The sequence below is a fragment of the Zootermopsis nevadensis genome, unplaced genomic scaffold, assembly GCF_977971745.1.
Source record: "Zootermopsis nevadensis isolate Lab colony 2312 unplaced genomic scaffold, Znev_1.0 Znev_ptg000023l, whole genome shotgun sequence".
Taxonomy (NCBI): domain Eukaryota; kingdom Metazoa; phylum Arthropoda; class Insecta; order Blattodea; family Termopsidae; genus Zootermopsis; species Zootermopsis nevadensis.
This window is the reverse complement of record NW_028259155.1, coordinates 4,048,890-4,069,395: the sequence shown is the minus strand read 5'-3', so window position 1 is coordinate 4,069,395 and position 20,506 is coordinate 4,048,890. Positions and strand designations below refer to the sequence as shown.

At 33.9% G+C, this 20,506-nt stretch overlaps 1 protein-coding gene across 7 annotated transcripts; it reads right to left on the bottom strand.

Moving 5' to 3' along the window:
* Window positions 1-4,833: 4,833 nt before the first annotated feature.
* Window positions 4,834-19,107, bottom strand: LOC110831256 (PHD finger protein 23A). 7 transcript variants are annotated; one of them, XM_022067035.2, is made up of 6 exons: window positions 18,970-19,107; window positions 16,464-16,507; window positions 15,548-15,640; window positions 13,994-14,108; window positions 10,278-10,328; window positions 4,834-6,546 (listed from the first exon to the last, which is right to left on the bottom strand). In XM_022067035.2, the coding sequence occupies exons 3-6, from the start codon at window positions 15,638-15,640 to the stop codon at window positions 6,323-6,325; spliced, it is 483 nt and encodes a 160-aa protein (XP_021922727.1). In that variant the 5' UTR covers window positions 16,464-16,507; window positions 18,970-19,107; the 3' UTR covers window positions 4,834-6,322. The 7 variants fall into 7 exon arrangements, with proteins under 7 accessions (XP_021922727.1, XP_021922724.1, XP_021922723.1 ...); XM_022067032.2 differs by lacking the exon at window positions 18,970-19,107 and adding an exon at window positions 18,522-18,721 and having other exon boundaries at window positions 4,834-6,543; XM_022067031.2 differs by lacking the exon at window positions 18,970-19,107 and adding an exon at window positions 18,522-18,720.
* Window positions 19,108-20,506: the final 1,399 nt, after the last annotated feature.

Here is a 20,506-nt window from a genome sequence, read left to right as displayed (position 1 = left end):
GTTGTACCATGAGGTCTGGTAGAAATTTACTAACATTTCAGTGGTGCTTGCAGCCTCCATCATGAAGGTGATATACACTTATAATGGACGCAGTAAGAACCTCTGAAATGGTGGTAAACTACTACCATCCTACAGGGAACAACAATTCAGAAGACAGCCATCAGAACTGATCTGAAGTAGTGACGGAACAAAAATACTGTAACATGCTAGCTTTGGAGAAGTAAAACAACAACAACACTATAATATACTTGATTTCTTTCTTAAATTATATATCCATACATGAACTGAAAATCAAACTTCATTTTATACCACCAACACTTTTACTTCTCCAGTGTCATTTACATAAATTACATTATGCCAGTACTTAAGAAACAAAGCCTGTGCAATCAAACTGAGCTCCTCCAATTATACTACCACATAATATTGCACCAAAATATAACAATATATAAAAATGACACCATTTTATATTTCAGACTTTTTTTTAAAGCTGGGTAATGGCACAACCTCTTTCTTTTGCAACATAAACACAGAATGCAGGTCATATTTTTCAACCGTAACATATCAGAATGGCATTCCAGAACAATTTTCATCAGCAGAGCAAATATGCCCTTTACAACTACAACTGTAATTTAATATACTTGTAATGTACTGATTTAATCATTCTGGATATTTCATTTTCGCTAGGGAGGGACAGAAAAAGTAGAAACACTGGATACTGTATAAAAATTATTAAATTAGGGAATACAGGACTCTCCTTTCAGAAATATCACTGCAGAAAGAGAAAACGTAAGGTCTTCCTGTACATCAACATGAATATACAAAATGAGATTCTTACTTTAGAATATGGACATATTAGGAGTTTGTGCTGCCTATTTCAATGCTACGTCACTTAAAAGTGAGCATATTTAAAATTTCACCAACCACACATGGTCTCCACATCAGGCCGCATAAATGTTGCAATGCTTAAATTAAAATATAGTAAAATGTCTGTACAAATATTTTCATGGGGGCGTGAAAATAAATTCACTGAATTGTGATACAATGAAAGGCATTTATGAAGATTACTGCAATGATATGTGCTTATACTTTTCAAGGTGTTTGGGTGAAAGTGTTTTATCCAGTTAGCACTATCACAACTATGTAAGGAGAGTTCAGTAAACATCTACAAGTTCTTAAATAAAATATATAGAAAATTCTCATTGTTCAGACTTCTGTATCTTTCAATTTACAATAATTTCTTTTGGTCATTTTTGTCAGTACAATCCCATACAAGATAAAACATCTAAAAATATAATTTTACCAATTAAAATTAATAAATGAAAATTATTTAAAGTGCAAAATATTTTATACTTGCAAACAGCATTTGAAAGTGCAAAGAATTTCTGATTCATATATGTAATAAAATCCTTGGAACATCAAAAATGTTCTTTTATCATGCTCTGCAAAGGGATTGGTACTAAGTATCTTCGTAAACACCTCTGCGGACCACACAGGTAACGCAGCACTTAACAATAATGACAGACAGTGGAGGAGGAGGAGCCTCTTAAAGGTACTATACAAGCATAAGGTTAACAGGACCTGGTGAAACCACAAAATAAAATTTCCTACTAAAATTACAGCAGAACTTCAAACTGCTGCATCATGATTTGAATAGTTTCTTCATTATTACATTAGGTACGACGATGATAGATGGACACGTGAGATAACCATCCTTCCTTGAATCTGTGATCATAAAAAGAATAATGAAAACTGAACGTTGCTGATGAAAGTAACAACCCCTTTTATTTAAACGTATTCCTCTTCAATAACACAGCAACTTCTCAGGGTCGAACCATTAGAATCTTCTTTAATGGCCATAACTGACTGCACAGACTATTAAACTCTTTTAATTTTGCTATTATGTATTGAAAATATTACAAGACCTACACTCATTACGCTAGACTTCTTTGTTCAGATTCGGAAAAGGTAAGACTGAGTTGCAGAGAGGTCACAAAAGGCTTGCCTTGAAGGAAGGAAATAATGAATTAATATTAATTTTATTGAAATTCTGTGTATGTGCAAACCTACCAATTGCTCTCAGAGGAAATTAATATATTCTCTGTATAAGGTTCTGACACTACTGTGCAAATAAAATGTAACTTGACTTCCTGTCAGAAAGAAGAATTTCATCTTCATTAATTACATTGAAAACCGAGTGCATTACATTAAGATTTCTGTAACGGAGAATTTATTATTAATAACATTATTATTCACCACTTCTTCCTAATGGAAAAGAATTTAGAACGAAAACTACTTGATGTTCACTGTACTTACAATACCTGACACAAAGTAGTGCTACATGTATACAGAATGCTTCAGAAATATACATTGCCACAATCGGCAAATATTCTGTGCACAAAAACAATTAAATGTCTGTGTAAACATAGGTCCTTCAATGTTTCATTAAGTATGCCTGGAATTCAGCGTGCATAATACTTAATGAGGCGTGGAAGCACAAGGGCAACACTTTGAGCATTTTTGTAACTTCTTGTTATCAAAACAGAAATCTGTAATATTGGAATCAGCAATATGTAAACGCTTTCCTGTGGGCGTTAATATTTTATTTTTTATCCCAATCCTTTCAAAACAAAATGAGCCATAACTCAAAGATGAATCATCCAAGGATCCATGTTGTTATGCCGTGTGGATTAGCAGGTAGACACCAACGTTGATACGTACCTACAAAGTATCCACGGTATTGCTACTGAAACCTCCTTGTACTGAAAGGTAATTCATTTAGTCACCATTCTTTTTACATGAGCATAATATACATACTATGTTTGTTTGTCTGTCAATCAAAGATTTAAATTCCAGACATGTTTCATATTTTGATTAAATTTATATAATCTCAATAAAACTATAAAAAAATTACGAATTTTGCCAATAAAAGCCAAATAGGAGAACACTTACTCTGTTCAATGTACACCCCATCAAAAATAAATTGTAAAAAAAACTGTATAACAAACATGAGAATTTGTAAAACAAACAAACATTTATGCTGAGCAATTTTTGAGAAACAGGACTAAAATGATGCCAATATGGAGGGCACCATCATGCACTTCTTCATTCCTATTCAGAGACAAGGAGGACCAAAGATGGAAGATTTGATTGACATCTTACATATTAATTAACTTGCTTTTAGAACTCCTTTCCAATGTATGGGTGGACCAAGAACTCATTCCTTACAGTAGCATAATGAACTACAGTATTAAAGATAATTTTAAGAAATTCTGGCTGAAGATTTATCTCATGAAGCTTCAGGCAAGTACAACCCAAACTACGCTGCATAAAACAAATATTCTTGAATCTTGATATATAATAAAGTAGATATTAAGAGTGGCCACGGTAGATCTCCTAACTAGAACTTTAGGATATGTAAACTACAATGGAAGTAAAATATTCAGAGTACATGCAGTAAAGTTCAAAATTAATGACCATGGAATTAATGTCATTCAATGACTGATGATATTTATTGTTGAGTTTAAGGGAAGTTTTAATATGCTTCTAAAGAAAATCATAAAATTCTGATCACAGTAAAGGGGAAATAGCAGTCTATATGACAGGGTTAGTTGGTACAAACATAAATGACGCAGACACATATCTACAAAGACAAGGCAAAGTCAAACCCCTTCTTCTTATTACTCGCAACAAAACTGGGGTGAATATATCCTTACCAACCAAAAATGATTAAAAAAATTCACAAATGATCGCATTCTTCATGATTATGACAATGTATAAAAAAGATGGCAAAGTCGGTGGAGGAAGAGTATACATCAGGATCATTCTATGGCTCTTTCCAATTAAAGAAGGGCCCATACATGGTTTCTTACCACAGCAATTTCAACCAATTACTTGGAAGTATTAAAGGAATACAATAACTGTAGTATACAGAGGAATTAATATTGTGTGCCATTAGATATCTTGACAATTTCTCTTTACCTAGCAAAGTTACACAAGCATTATGCTTATTGAGATCAACCATGTACATCAGAGAGTTAATACAGTAATGACAACTCCCCCCCCCCCCCCAAAATGCCCTCATTTCAAAGTTTTCTATGCCAATTTATGCCCTCTCCCCTCCTCCAGTAAAATACTGTTATGCACACATGCAGATTTCTGAAGCCACAAGAGATCTGAACAAAATGGCGACACCAGTGAATTCCAGTCCACATCAAAATTTCCGAGTACTAGTATTGCGATAAATGAAATGCTACAATTGTTCATACTACCTAATTGCAGCCTATAGCATAATCCCATCATTATAAAACTATATATAATAAACTATAATAAAAATAAACAAACTATTATCAGACAACAAATTCCTTCTTCTTCTTTATTACGCCGTCTCCTTTACAGGAGGTTGGCGACATATTACAAACAGGATCCTTCCACCCTTTTCTCGGACTGGAACCTGTTCATATATGTTTTTAGGCAGGTGATCCAGAAGTGGTTTGCCATTGCCTTCTTCAGTGTGTATGGAGAAACCGGGGAAGCCCCGGAGGAAAACTCCGTGTTGCCTAGACCACGGCCTTGCCCAACACAAGTTATAAATTCGGGCACCGCCGGGAATCGAACCCGGGACCCCAGGATTACAAGGCCAGCGTTCTAACCGCTAGACCACCGTGGCAGGTAACAAATTCCTTAAAGGTATAATTTTTAGACAAAATAGGAAACTAAATCTTTCAGTCATTTCATTAATCCTTCAAAACTTCAATTAATGCTGCACATAATGTAATTTTATAATGATGAGTTCACACTATAACAAGGATTTGTTTGAATCATTAACAAGAAATATTTCCAATTACAATTCTGTACTTATTTACAATAAATGTAGATAACATTATGTACACAAATAGATACCGCTGTACAGAACCAATCATGAGAAAGTAACGTGTGGTTCAGTATCACAATGCTTCTAATGTTATGACCAAGTCGTATCACGAAGATCACCATAGTCAGATGAAAAACCAATGTTTCCCTGTTTAAGTTGTATTTCGATTTCAACCCTCATATAAAACTTCTCTAATTTTTATTTTTGAAAATTTATTCTAGAGGGGGAAAAAAAACCCAGACTTTTCACCTTTGGCCACAGCCTCTTTGATGAGGCAGTCTTCACAAATCCTGGCTTACAAAATTGCATGTAATAACAATTACTGAAAAAATAAATACAGTACATCAACAAAATAATCAGTCTGTAACATACATTACACCAATTTCATCCTATGCAAGCAGCTCCATTTTAAACATTTCACACCTGGTTTGGAATCAATACTGTCCACTGATTTAAATTAAAACTTCACTAGTGGCCAAAGATGAAAAATTCCCAGATGTAGTAATCATAGATTTGATCAGCAGGAAAACAGTAGAATTATGGTATTGACGGAGCTATTTAAAAATAATACAAAAAAATTATAATCTTCAAGTTGCGGGCAATTTGGTTAAATTCGAGAAGTTTTAGAAAATGATCTCATCGGTAAAGTACTACCTGACTCTCTATTACATCACAGAACATAAAAAAACTGAGAAAATTAACATTTTATTTTCTCAAAGTAAAATCTTATGAAACAGAGCAACAATGGTTAGAACCAAATTACTGGAAGGTAACAAGAAACACGATCTTCCAAACAATTAGGCAGCACAAATAATTAAGTCTTGACACCTATCTCAAAAAACATAAATAAAAAATTATGCTTGTATATGGCAATATCAGCAAAAAAACTGCTTCTGTTTTGTAACAAAATTCATCCTCCTAATTCAAGCTTGAAACTAGCAACACCTTTCTCGGTGACTGAAGTTGATTAAAAGGCTCTTGGGCTACAAGAAAAACCTCCGTTGTCATCTGGTTACCCAGCAACCCTGAGGATGAGAACAGAGGATGTTCTTGAAACATTGGCAGAAGATACGGTTTATTCACCTTTCAGCCGCGGCTTGTAGCCCGAGAGTCTTTCGTCACCTTTCATTCTTATTTACGTTTCCAAGACACCGGAGAAGTCCTAGGAGTTAGGCATAACAAATTTTTACACTTGCCCCTGAACGCAAAAATCAACTCTGAACAACTCCAAAGACTTTTCAGACACAGGAAATGGAACACGTAAGTATTTACTTGCAAGAACTTTTCATTCCTAAATATACACCTGGATGTCACAGAAATAAAACATGACAAATCCCACATGCCCCGCCTGAAATAAACTGAGCGCAAATTTCACAGCATTCCACTAAATGCCTAATTTGCTGGTCAAATAGTTTACGCATCATCCTTGATGTTTCTATTTTCTGAAATTGATCACACAGTCACTCTTTTCTTGTGTCTAACAGACGAACTTGATGTGACACTGTTGAATTTCCTGTTTTTGCATTTGACACAAATGAACACTTCTGGGATGTTTGTTTTCTTTATTTTGGCACAAGAGAGATGGATCCACGTGAGACATTTGCTGCATTCGATCATGGGCCTTCCGGCAAATGGCTTGGTACAGTAGCATGTTACCAAGTCATATGAATCTTCTTCTGAAATCAAATTGGAACAGTGTTAGTATATAAAATCATGACATTAAATAATTCTAAGATCAAGTTATCTAAGCTAGAGTGTAAGGAACATTCTCAAATGCTATCCGAATGTTATAAGTAGTTTCATTCTGAAATTAGGCATGCAGAAAGAGGGACTCCGCCACTATGTTAACTTTGCAATGAAAATTCAGGCTACCTCAAAAGTAATCTAAAACAGATCTGATGCTTCATAGCAATGTGAATAAAGACGGTGGTCTTCTAAGTTGCTTCACCATATAGAATTTTTGCCGTCTGCAACGGTTTTGGAGGAACGCAGCCTCCATCTTCAGCGGTGAAGGTAGAAGCACTATGTTCCTCATATTAATATTACCAATCTGGTTTTGTGCAAAGTAGTATTGAGGACTGACAACATATCCAATATCTCGTCATAAAGAATTTTGAAGATATCTATAGAGTTCACAGAATTGGTTAGAAAATTTAAATGTATTTAACATACAGTTCTTTCTTTAGTATCTATGGTGAAGTTTCGCTGTACTCATAAACCTATACACACTTTAACACCTACAAAGATAATAAGTAGACTGAAAGTAAGTTATTTAATCTAAAATTTAATCATACTGGCATACATGGATTTATCATTGGAATTAAAAGCATCAGAACAAAGAATAATATTTACACATATTACATCATAACACCAAGTGACAGGACTCAGAAATAACATTCCATGTCTCCAATTACATGCAAATCCATTACCATAACAAAACTGAATTTTTTAATGTCAAAGGAAAGTACAGTACATATAATTATCTTAATAAAAGCAACCATCTCGGGACTCCTGGAAGCCAAGATAAAACCCACTTTCTACACGTTTTATTCCACGTATTTCAGCGTCATCAATTTCAGTCAGACGTAAACAATTCAACACCGTAAGAAATTTGGTCTCATCTTTAGGGAAGAATACAGCTCAAAGGTATTTGAGAACACAAGACTAGAAGAAACAGGAAATATGAAGAAAACTGTATGAGGAGAATAATAGGGCAATGAGCATGCAAGGGGGACAAGAGAAACCCAAAATTGTAAACAAATATTCTAGTACCAGTAACATGTTACATTTCTTCATTGAAATAAATTGAAATAATTTAAAATAAATATGATATATCACGTAAAAAGGATGAACCAAAGTGGAATAAATCTTAAGTAGAAAATGTAACAAGTTCTTAGAAGTAAGTGAAAGAAACTTCCTCACTTACAAGCAGGTCCTAAAAGATAAAACAGTCATCTCACAACAGTTGCCTAAAGAACCAAACCCAAGGACCTTTGTTTCAAAAGTTCATAACATTTTAAGAGTGATAAGATGTCTATGTTAGGATGTGGAAGCAAGGACGATTGGGGGGGGGGGGGGGGGGGGGTTTGTTGTGGACGACGAGAAAACGGAAGACCAAGAAAACCTGTTCATACACTTCTTATCCATCAACACTTTTATGAGACAGCTAAAATAAGATGATAGAACGAAGACCAACACTTATAATTACCATGTTTAACCTGTGCTACGTGGCTACATATTTTGAAATGTTAACAATACAGATATTGAAGATATCCGTCTTCTGGGTTATTGCGCTGTGTAGTCTGGTCGATGTTAACCAACGTTTCAGAGGTCATACTGCCTCCGTCATCAGGGCGATGAGTATGAAGATTTCTGTCTTCTGGGTTGTTGCGCTGTGTAGTCTGGTCGATGTTTACCAACGTTTCAGAGGTCATACTGCCTCCGTCATCAGGGCAGTATGACCTCTGAAACGTTGGTTAACATCGACCAGACTACACAGCGCAATAACCCAGAAGACGGATATCTTCATACTCACCGCTGTGAGAACCTCAAGTCTTACACAATACAGATATTGATAAAGTTTTCCTGTATCTTTTGTTAATCATTGCACTAACCTCAATTTCAGACTTAATTTTTTTTATTACTGATAATAACTTACTTGATATATCATGGCCCATGGCCTCATCGACTGCCACTATAAAATTGTCCTCAGTATGTGATAAAATGGATAACAAGGGTCCAGAAAATCTAAAATAAAAATTCTGCTCATCTAAATAACAGTTAAAGATTCAGTTCCTACCGCAAAGAAAACACAACATTACTCTATACAAAGAGCAAACAGTCAATGCTGTTTACAGAAATAATCAGTTTAGAATCATATGAAACCCATAAATACACTGTAAGCAAATTCAGAACTACAGATTGTAAAAACATGTGGTACATAAAATTTCTAACAGGTTTCAAAAGGTTAAATTGAACAAATCCCTGAGATGTTTCAAAACATTGTCGAGACTTTCTTCCCAGAATACAGATTCCAGTATTTAACAACTTTCAAAGGCAACTTTCCAAGTTACACAATGAATGAACTTAATGCACATGTTCTATAGGGTAAGCTATTTCACAGTGTCACAACTGCTATAAACACGTATAAACATAGAGTGTGTTATCCACAACTAATACAAATCAGCAACTTCTCACCAATTGGAGTGGTCAAGAGGAGATGTCAACATCCCTACAGTAGGTGTCGGTTCATCAGATTTCCATCTTCATAAACCATCTAAACAAGAGCCAATGCCATACAGAAAATATTCTGAAGCTCTTAAAGCAATGGTAACATTACTGTTGTATGCAGTTGTCAGTTCTATAGCATTCAGCCTGGACAGATTTAACTCGGTACTAAAAATAATGCTCACTGGTAATTCTCGAAGTCCAATTGGAGGAAACCTAACCTCACTAAACTTTCCAAGATTCAGACTTATATGGCTAGTTCAAAAAAGCATTTACTAATAAATTGGTTGTCACATTTTATGACAAAGAATGTTTCCATTAACTTGTTCCTTTCTTGATTCATCAGCTCATCAATTAAATGTAGATACTAAAAAACACTTGACTGACAACCCTATATATTAAAGTATCTCCTATCTCAGAATTCACTACAAAATAAAAAATAAAATCATGCACAAAATACCAGGAACAAGCATCTTCTGATATGTATGACGCATTGCAACAGTAATTTCATTCGCTAGACTGCTCCCGTAAGATATTACATGAATTTCCAAGTCCACAGAAAAAGATGAAAGATTTTGGCCATTCAGAACATATTCAAACCCATGCAAAGAATATTGAGAAACTGCACATTCTATAATCCAAAAACAAAAGGACTAACACAGAGTTACAGAAGACTGAAGAACTGGAGTTTTTAAGGATTCTTTGAAGTCTGACAAACAATAAAATCACAGATTACTTGTTCAGTACCCTAGTTACTTGAAATAGTGCCCTATAATCCAAATTTCACAATTTCAGTGATTTAATAAACAATTACAAAATATCCTTCTAATATAATATGCTGAAGACAAAATACACGAACATTATGGTGTTAAAATCAGATAATCATATACAAGTAACCAGCAATATATACTAGACATGCGAGGTTATGTATGGCAAAAAGATTACAACATACAAATAAAGCAAGTGAACTATCGGTAATGATAATGAATTTAAATATCCTGAACAATGTCAGCATTCTTACTTCTTAGTAAAACTGTAAATTTCAGAACTATCAAGACGTTGAGAAAACTGCAAAAATAAGAAAATGGAATCAACTCCGTGTAATCTTTTGACCATATAATGTTACGGCTAATCTAATGCCCTCTGCCATTTTCCTCTCCAACTCTGAACTGCTTCTTACCGGAAAAGTGTATGCCATTCCAGTTCCAATCCTGTGAAGAAGCAGCCTTTGCTGAAAGTTGGACAGTGAAAACAGGTACATGAATACATACTGCACTTTATTTGAGTCCACGAGCAGATTAAGTAAAATATTGTATGAAATTGTTAGTTCAAGTTCATTTAAAGAAATATACAGAAATGACGTTGTTACAAGTATGAATCGGTGTACAAAATACCACAATGCATGGAAATTAACTGTCCACCCCATATGTCTAGAAATCTTTCAACAATATCAGTGAACGGCTGATTGAGAACTATACTGGGCCCCATATTTTACTATTATAAACAAAGTAACATTACACTCATAATTGCAATAATATGGCTATTCTGTCTGTACAGAATATGCATATTAAACACTGTGAAGCAATAAATTCTATTTAATTATAAGCAGAATTTAAAATTCAAACTTTTTATGTAAATTCTGTAAATATAATAAAGAGCTTTAAGCATCCCATTAAAAAATGACATGTCACTCAAAATTACTTTAGATTTACACGTTAACGAGTTTCAGAGAAATGTGGAGAAAAAATACTTCACTTTAGCAAGATTTAGTTATGACGATGATGATGATAAACAGTACACACACATACACAAACAAAAAACTATAAAAACAAAGAAAAATACAGAAATAAACACGTAAATAACTAGACGCACAAGAAAAAGAGACAAGAATTAGTGAATAATTCAATCTCTGAAAGCCAAAGGCAGCATTCAAGTGAAAAATATTCTATGACCCCATGTCTATTAAACTTTTAGTGACTATGGTTAATTAATAAACACATGGATATTACATTTCATAACTTCACTTCTGCTTCAATATGGGAATCACTATTGATACTACTGATTTCAAACAAGGTAAATATACAACAGGAAGACCAAGTGAATAAAATTTCCAATGCTGCTAAAAACTATAATATGTACTGCAGTATCTCCAAATCATCACATCCTGTTTAAGCTAGTCTTTACTACGGAATGAAGCACAGTTCCTGAAACCCACTAACTCACTTTGTACAACTGAGTCGCTCTTAACCTCACAGCCAGAAAAGAAACTCCCTGCCTTTTTTTATGGATCTCAAAAGTCATTACCAGATTCACAAAGAAACCACCAATTGTCATTATCCTAAGCGAGATAAATCTTGTCCATTCCTTCATATCCAATTTTTAAAAGATTAATTTTAATATAATCATCCCATCTTTACTCAGGTATTCTGACTACAATTCTCTAATGACATATGAAGACTGCAAGTTACGAAGCTCCTCGTTATGTAATTTGTTCCAGTCATAGTTCCAAGAAATAAAATACAGAAATATTAATATTGAATTTATATATATAGGTTCCTAGTTAAAAAATATTATTGCAATAAAGTCAGAAACCAAAATACATAACTTCCATGACCACAATATAAACAACACACAGAGATAAATGATACAAATGATGGGTGGGTTAAAGAGATGGTTTTCTACATTTCTAAAATTAGTTGGGCCAGTGTTACAAAGCCGCCTAGTCTAGAATATGGCGTTCTTGTACTGCCAGCACCTTGCATAATGGCAGAGGAATGTAATGGGAGACATTTCAAAATTATCAGGCATATGAATGCTTGGGTTTCAACGAGGAAACAATTTTCCACAGCCATCTCGATGCGTACAGACGATTGTGATAATGTAACATTAAGAAAAATTGATGGTTGTTCTATACTGCATGATCCCTGTTCATAAAGTACTGATTGTCAAGGCCAGACAATTGAAACAAACAAAAGCAAAGATTAATAAAAATGGGTACTTGTGGGTTATAGGGACACATCACTTTAAAAATAGGTTAGGTTAGGTTAATGTGTGTGGAGAGCAATAAATAACTGAACGAACTAACAGATAACAACAGCCCTAACCTAACCTAACCTATTTTTAAAGCGATGTGTCCGGATAACCCACAAGTACTTAAAAATGTTACTTTTTTAAAACAAATCTGCCATTTAACTGCTAGAGTAGATGAAGATTACTCAATTATATGGAACACTATTCTGAAAAGATGGTGGCCTATAGGCAAAGAACTGCCATTACAAATAAAATACAATCTATAACTCCAAAGCCAATTAATAAAATATTTTGATATTCTAGCCACTTTGAGAAGAAGTTGGAAGATTCCTAATTAACCTTAAAACCCTCCATGGGAAGTGGGGGCAGGGGGAGACTCTCATCACATACATTTCCAATGATTCAATCTCTACTCACCAAGCAGGTTACATTTTCATGCTAGGAGACCAGTTAGATGAAGATTTTTTGTACTTTTCCTCAGGTCTTCTAGACAAATTGCTGGGATAGTACATCAAAATATATTATGCATTACCAGTTCTGTGAATACCCTTCCAAAGCCACCATTCAAAACAATCATGTAATTCCTCAATGTTATGCGACTAAAGCAACCCACAAAGCACAAATAAATAAACAAATAAACGAAACAAACAGAAAACCAACCAACAAATTCTGTGAGTTGACATGGATAATCTTTATGGGACAATTTATACACTAGAAAAATGGACTTCCGTCCTGTGAGAAATATAATTGAGCAGGAACGCTGCAAGATCTTCATAGAAAGAAACTAAGAGCAAAATTTAATGCCATTTAGACAGGCGAGGGGCGACACATTCAAAATGTATGAACAAGAATAGTGGAACAAGGTGTTTTATTCACCTGTCTGAAAAGAGCAAACTATTTTGTGTTCTATAACACAGCTTTTTGTTACAACATATGCAGCTCCTCGCAGGGGGTGGATTGTTTCCCAATAAAAAATATAAAATTTTAAGCTCATGGGTATTTTAAGTGCGGCAGTAAATTAACCTTCATTCCTCTGAGTATATACATAGAGCAAACAAACAGTACCCTACTAGGACATTAACACATCGATGAAGTAATGAGGAAAAAGACATGGATTTCACAAAAGGGGTGGCGATATAAGGAGTGATCTTAGAGCATCTTTAGATATCTGACTTTGACATCTTGTGGGACACCAAAAAAGAACAGTATCTTGGAGATAACTGTTTTAAATATTAAAAAATTTATGCCAATTTCAGGCAGACATTAATAAGAAAACCTACCCCTTAAAGTAGATAAATTAATTACAAATAAATTTCTTAAAATCTAAGAAGTGTATAGAAGCATTTTTGACACACAAGATGCTGTTCTTGTAAATATATAAAATGTTTAATATTGTGATGTAGCAGGACAGAATATTTATCACAGTTGGCCAAGCACAAACACATTTCATAAGACACACGTCCCTTTTGGCTTATAAAGGTTAACAACACGATACATAACATAAAGAAAAAAATGGACATGATTCAAGATACATTCCTACGCTTTCAAAGATCAAACACTAGCAATAAATACTGTGAGGTATGCTTTATTACGTTAAGAAAGTTATGACAATACCAGGTAATTCTTGCATACTTTTGCTCAATCAATTTTCCCCAACACACATGGAAGCTTTAATATGATATGATAACCTAAATTCTCGAATCAACCGTACAAATATTTATAGCATGAGCATGGACACGACATACAGCGATGTCACCGGGTTCCAAAGAACAACCAATCATTAAAATGCAATCATGGATTCCTGATAACGAAGCACAAAGCCGTTTTTGTTTCTTATTGTGAGACGTATGAGTAAAGTAAACACACCTGTTTCCAAACCTTTCCTGTCCTCATTGGCACTATTAGAAGGTGACTCTGACTTGATACTGTCTTCAACACTACTTCTGCTGCTCAGAGGACTGCCCGCTTTGTCACATAATTCCTGCAACATTGGTACTGGTTAATGGAAACTTCACATTAACATTAATGTTAACAAGATTGGAAAAATATCTCCGGAGTACACTCATATTCCAAAGGTGTTCTTCATGCCGCATAATATAGGTCACTGTTGCACTAATGTGATATATGGTCCTTGTTACAAAATATGTTTAAAAATTACCTCAGCTCCAATTCTTACACAACAATGGCCCTGGTTCCCACTGTTGTGCAACAATGTTCTCCAAAATGAGTACCTGTACACATTTCTGCACAATGACCCTTGGTCATGTGGGCTACGTACCCCATAGAAAAAAGAAATATGTAGATAAGTCCTTAACATGTTCTCTACTCATGCCAGAGCATGAGAAACACCTAAAAATTTTCAATGATCACAAACAGCATAGGGTATTTTGGTACAGGATTAAAAATATTTTTATTTCCTGAAAATTTACTGCATGAATATAGCTTTTCAAATAAGAACTCCACATAAAAGTACCCTGAAGAGACATGCTGACAAATACTAATCAATTATCATGCATTGATATTTGCAATACTCAGACTATCAACATTACTGATACCATGTCCCGATCAAGGTGTTACTGTAACACCAGCTCAAAATAACGACAAGCTTTTAGCAGTACCAAAACTTAACACATGGACAATAATAAATTCAACAGTCTTCACCTTATGGGAACACAACAGTGATAAAGGTCATATTTTTATACTGTAAAAACATTAGTACAATAATTATGTTTCAAAACAAAAAAGTTGTCAGTGGAACCACGGTTCCGGAGAATTTGACGTAAATACGTCTATACGGAAAAGAAGTTTATATATTGGCTTTATTCTAAATATTTCCTTCATACATGCTTTACAATTGAGATAAGTTTGATTAAGACTTTGCTTATTTAACTTGAATTAGTTACGCTTAAGATGGGTCTGTGGTAGCTGAATGTAATGTAAAGTAATGTAATGAAATGTAATGTAAAGTAATGTTTTATAGGTAACAACAATGCAGAGTAAACAGATGACATTTCCTAGGTAACCACTGTTGTTTATTTGTTGATAAACAGATGAAGTTTCCTAGATAACCACTGTTGTTTATTTGTTGATAAACAGATGACATTTCCTACGTAACCATTCTTGTCTATTTGTTGATAAACAGACGACATTCCCTAGGTAACCATTGATACACTTTTTCGTTCCACTTTTTTGCCGAATGACCCTTCCTTATAGACGTATTTACGTCAAAAATCAACACGAAACCATCATATATTCAAAAACTGAACACCTTACAACTTTATCAAGTACATTACTCGCTATAACAATGCGATAAAGAAAGGTAATAAGCAAATAAAATAAGCAATTCTTGATGAAAATCAATGTAGTAATATAACGTGTTACATATTAATACAAAAAAAAAAATTGCAATTACATACATACCTCTTGCTCATAATTTTCATATTCCAAAATAAATTTACAGAAAAGGTAGAAGTCTTCTGCAGTGCGTGGACGTTTTGATGCTGTTGACGACATCTAAAATAAGAAATAAATATCCACCATTCTAACAACATACTCCTCATAACATGTCTACATAAATGTATTGTTCTGAATACATTTCTTTCACTTCTCAATGACAAGACAATGGTAACGGCAAAGGAACTATGCACTCAGAAGTCACTGTTGCTGCCACGTGTTTATAGGTCTGATGGACAATGTCCATATCAACATAGAACCTTCAATAAATAGCATACTTAATTTTTACCTAACATAAAATTGATCAGAGATTTTATGTCTTCTTAACATCAGACACAGACTTCATGTTCAGACTGAATAAAAAAAAAGTTCAGCTACACTACAAAAATTCCTGAATTTTCCTGCAGCTCATTGGCCTAAGGAATATGATACACAAGTTTTAACTAAAAAATTTCTGCACTGCTCCTAATATATAACAACCCTGTGAAAGTGCTATGTTCACTGACCAAAAGTTGTATCTACCCCAATTAAAATGACCACCATTTTGTGTCATTCAGTGAAGGTGTGAAAAATTTTGAAGAATTCTTTTCACACAGCAAATGCTATTTTCCAATCCATAGTATTAAGTATAAGATGCAATTCCATTTATGCAAAAATTGCTATTATTCACAAACAGGAAATAAAAGGGACTGAAGAAAACAATACAGTTCTGTTAAACTGTCATGGCCTATTTTCATATAAATTCCTACAGCATAAATAACATGTATATAAAAATACATTATGATATGTATTTTACAAACTTGGTGTTTAAACCTCTTACAATCATCCAGTTAAAAAATTACAACAAAATTTTTATTTGTTTCAATATAAACAGAAAACTTACCTCATCATCATCATCTGCACTTGGAGATCTTTTTGCTTTTGGCGCTGAAAAATACAATTACAACAAACATAAATGTATAAAATTTATAATGACCAACAGCATTAATTATTATCAAAATGTATTACAGCCATTATATTAATATTGCATGTAAGAATAGATGGCCCACACAACATAGAAACATCTTAGGAAGAAAATCAAGAAAATAACAATGACAAAATTAACTATGTATTACTGTTTTTTGTAGCTGATCATAACAAAGATTACTTATAAGGACATAATCCAGTGGAATATATTTTATTCAATATGGTCAATGCATGCAGAGAAATTACAATCCACAATGAATATAGACAACTTACTTCCTCCATACAAGAATTTACCTTAACTAAAAGTTCTCAGTTATAATAAACACATGTATGCAACAGCAGGTAAGCTTTCTTGTGTAACTATTTTTGTGGTAATAATGTAATTGACTGTAAGTCACTGTCACAACTGGGTAATTTATATATGAATTAGAAACAAGTATTGTATTTATGTTATGACATGTTCTACATCCTTGGCTAATGTCAAATGAAATTAATATGGAATGTAAATAAATTCTAATTCTAAAACTTCTTTCAAGATGATGGCAAAATGTTTTTCACATTTTGTAATATTGTCTCACACTCCTAAATATGCATATAGTTAACCTTCAATTTAGGCTGAAATATGTAACTAACATTAACAACAAAGTAACAACAAGAAATTAAGAACCATAAGATGGCCAATAGCTGTAGCATATGGGAGAAGAAGTTACACATGCAATTTTATTTGGAAAACCTTATGGGTAAAAAAAACTTAATATAACTTCACTACATATTGATAATATAAAGTGGTTCATTACACACACTGCAAATCATATACTGCAATTTATTATAAAACGAAAACAGTTTGGTTGATGAGTAACACAAGACATTCTATATTTTGAATTTATCTATAATTCAGTAACCTGTTACACAGAATAAGCTGGATTTGTTAGTATTTTGGCTAATTACAGTCAAAGGACCCTAATTCAATGGGTTTGTGTAGGTTAAAATAATTATATTACGATTACTGACTATAAATGAAGCTCTCAATTAAAAAAACCTTACAAATGATCACTGAGTTATAAAGTTGTGTTTCTTGAATGGGTATAATGTTTAAAATTAAGTACTTTTGAAAATAAGTGCACAGAGATAATGACAATGTTGGCATGATAAAATGGCCTACTAGTCTACACAGTTCTGTGTTACATAGAAGCTTGAGTATGTTACACTACTACACAGCAGTATTTAAAATATTAGTCTAACATGTCTGGAATATCTGAGGTAAGGAATATACACTAGGCATTCACCACACTAATGCATAACCCAAGTAATATGACACTAACACAATAAAAGAGAACTCCATAAGCAGTATCGTGCACCAACATGTTTGAAAGGCTGGTAGGAATAATGTTTATTCGTGTACACATTAACCACATTCAAGTAGGGTTATGTCACATTTATGGATTGGTTATATTTTGGTATTAGATTTGAAGCAAGAAACACTTTCGGCATTCTACTAATCATCTGCTTCAAATACTACTACAGTTTCATTGTTTAAACCCACAGGTTTGGATAATATTATCCTTCCAAAAAGCAATTATTAGCTTTATTTCTGCAGCCAAATCTTAAACTGAGATTAATGTTTAAAATATGGTATGCCTTCATTGTCTAATATAATACAATACTCACTGTCTAGTTTATGTATCTTTCTTAAAAACAGCTAATTTTTAATCTAGTGCTCCTAAAATGTTGTACTAACTAATTTTTACTCATAAGCTGAACAAAAAAACTTTTGTTAATCATAAGCACTGTTATCAAACATATGTACGCTAAGAAGGGAAGATTTTTATGGTCCTACAAAAACCTATACATTGAAAAATTGTTGTGCTGTTATTATTACACACCAAATTTACAGACCTAAAATGTCTCAAACACTGGAATGTCGCCCCAAACTAACCTACTGGTTGTAGCTTACATGGCTGTAATAAAATCATACCTTTAAAAACAGTTTCAGTCATTTTCCGAAAACTGAAATTAAACAGTTCCTAGGCTGAATCCTACAACCGAAGGGGTTTCAGTAACGTTCTTTCCCAACGTATTACACACATAACTTTTGACACTAACTCCCTGCTTACTCCTATATGCTTCAATCTACAATCAAAGCCTCTACCCCAGTATCACTTGGCAACAAGTTTAGAACATGACGTCGCAAGCAGTGTTCACCTCCCTTATCAATTGAAGACCTATGCACTTGAACAATTCGAAATTATTATTAATAAAATTACTATCGGCGGCAAAAATTTTGAATTCAATTATTAGTTAGTATTATTAAATTATTAGTGTTTTATTTTTCACATAAACATAGCTAACGCAGCCAGGGTTTTCGTAAGGTTACCAGCACAGATTGAAACCCTGCTTCGGTCTTTGAAAAACGCAGTTCTCACCTCAAAAACGCAACACATTTGCTTTACAAAAATTAGTTAGTTAACGTTATTTCAGAAAATAATCGCTTTTTGTTAGAACACACTGGGTATATTAAATGTATCTGCGCTCGCGTATACACATGCACGCAGAACAAGGCGGATACACTTAAACCAACTGAAGCTAGCAGCACTTTTTAAAACCTCACAGATAATACTAACCATTGGCCAAATGGGGTGAAAAATTTGGCTGTACTGTCCAAGACGACAATTTCAATTAATTAATGCTGCAGTAATGTTTATCAACGAAAGAAAGTCTACCTATACAATGAATCCAAAAGAATGTTTATGCATCCCTCTTCACAAGTATTTGAGATATACTCAGCTGGACTATATCACAAAGATTTTCCTCAGCCCACAATTGTAAAAACCTGTCTCGTATGTAAAGAGGACAGACAAAACAGAAATGGGGTGTACTATAATGATAAACGACCTAAGAAAGTTACAATACTGGCTCTTTGCCACCACAGTCAGATTTTTGACAACTGGGATATATTACAAGGTTTAAAAGTTCTCTACTGAATTTATACTCAAACAATGAGTTACATAATACCACAAACATGTGAAGTGATATAAGAAAACTTGTGTAAACAAATTTTTCTCTCCCAAGATTTTGCCTTTTGCCATACTTACTGCATTTTAAAAAGAACTGCAAAATATTAATACAGGAATAACAATGGCTTGTGAATAATAACACAATGAAGAAGATAGAAAATGCTCACATTGCATAACAATTCTGGCACATCTGCTATATCTAACCTTTGTGAATGGCTGGAGAATTCCCTAAACAGTCTCTTGGGAGTACAGATACACATGAAGGTCTTCATATAAAGTGCTCACAATCATTGTGCAAATTTGACCAAAATTTGAATGCACTGACAAATTTTAGTGAAACCACCAGTATCAAGTTTCTGACTCAGGGTATGTTCTTGTGAACACCATAAATTAAACTTTGGATTCCATAAAATGCGGGTATTTCTTGACTGTGCGACTATCAGCTTCTCAAGAAAGACCTTACCCCATGGAAACAATTAAAATGTTAAACTACATAAGCTTTAAATGGGAGTGTTTCAATTACCACATTAAGCACATACTGTTGTCTCATTCTGGAAAAAAGAGAGAGAGTTTACATTCCTCTTGTGATCAAACTCCACAGAGGATGATTAGTGTACAATGAATTGGAAAGGATGTGGAAGGAAGCAGTCATGCCCTAATTTTAAGTGCTGTCCTAGCATCTGCCTGGACAGACCGAGGAAAGCCACATAAATCCTGTCAGTAAAGCCAGTATTCTGGTTGAGATTTTAACCTGGGACATTCTGAATTCAAAGCAAAAGTGCTGACCACTTGACAACTTTCGGTGGTTAATTACTCAACATCATAACACAACGGAGAAGCATCCCCAGGAATACCCAACCCACCATGAGCATGAAAGTAACAAAATGTAGGCATTTGCTAATAATTTAGGGAAGGGAAAACCAGAAAGGAGACTTGGGTACAAAGC

Excerpts from the sequence above, each read along its gene's own strand:
- LOC110831256 (XM_022067031.2), bottom strand. The coding sequence starts at position 18,543 with ATGACTGAAACTGTTTTTAAAG. Across the intron at positions 15,641-16,463 it reads GTGCAGATGATGATGATGAG|ATGTCGTCAACAGCATCAAA; the intron begins GTAAGTTTTCTG and ends TTCTTATTTTAG. Across the intron at positions 10,329-13,993 it reads CAGGAAAGGTTTGGAAACAG|CAAAGGCTGCTTCTTCACAG; the intron begins GTGTGTTTACTT and ends TCCAACTTTCAG.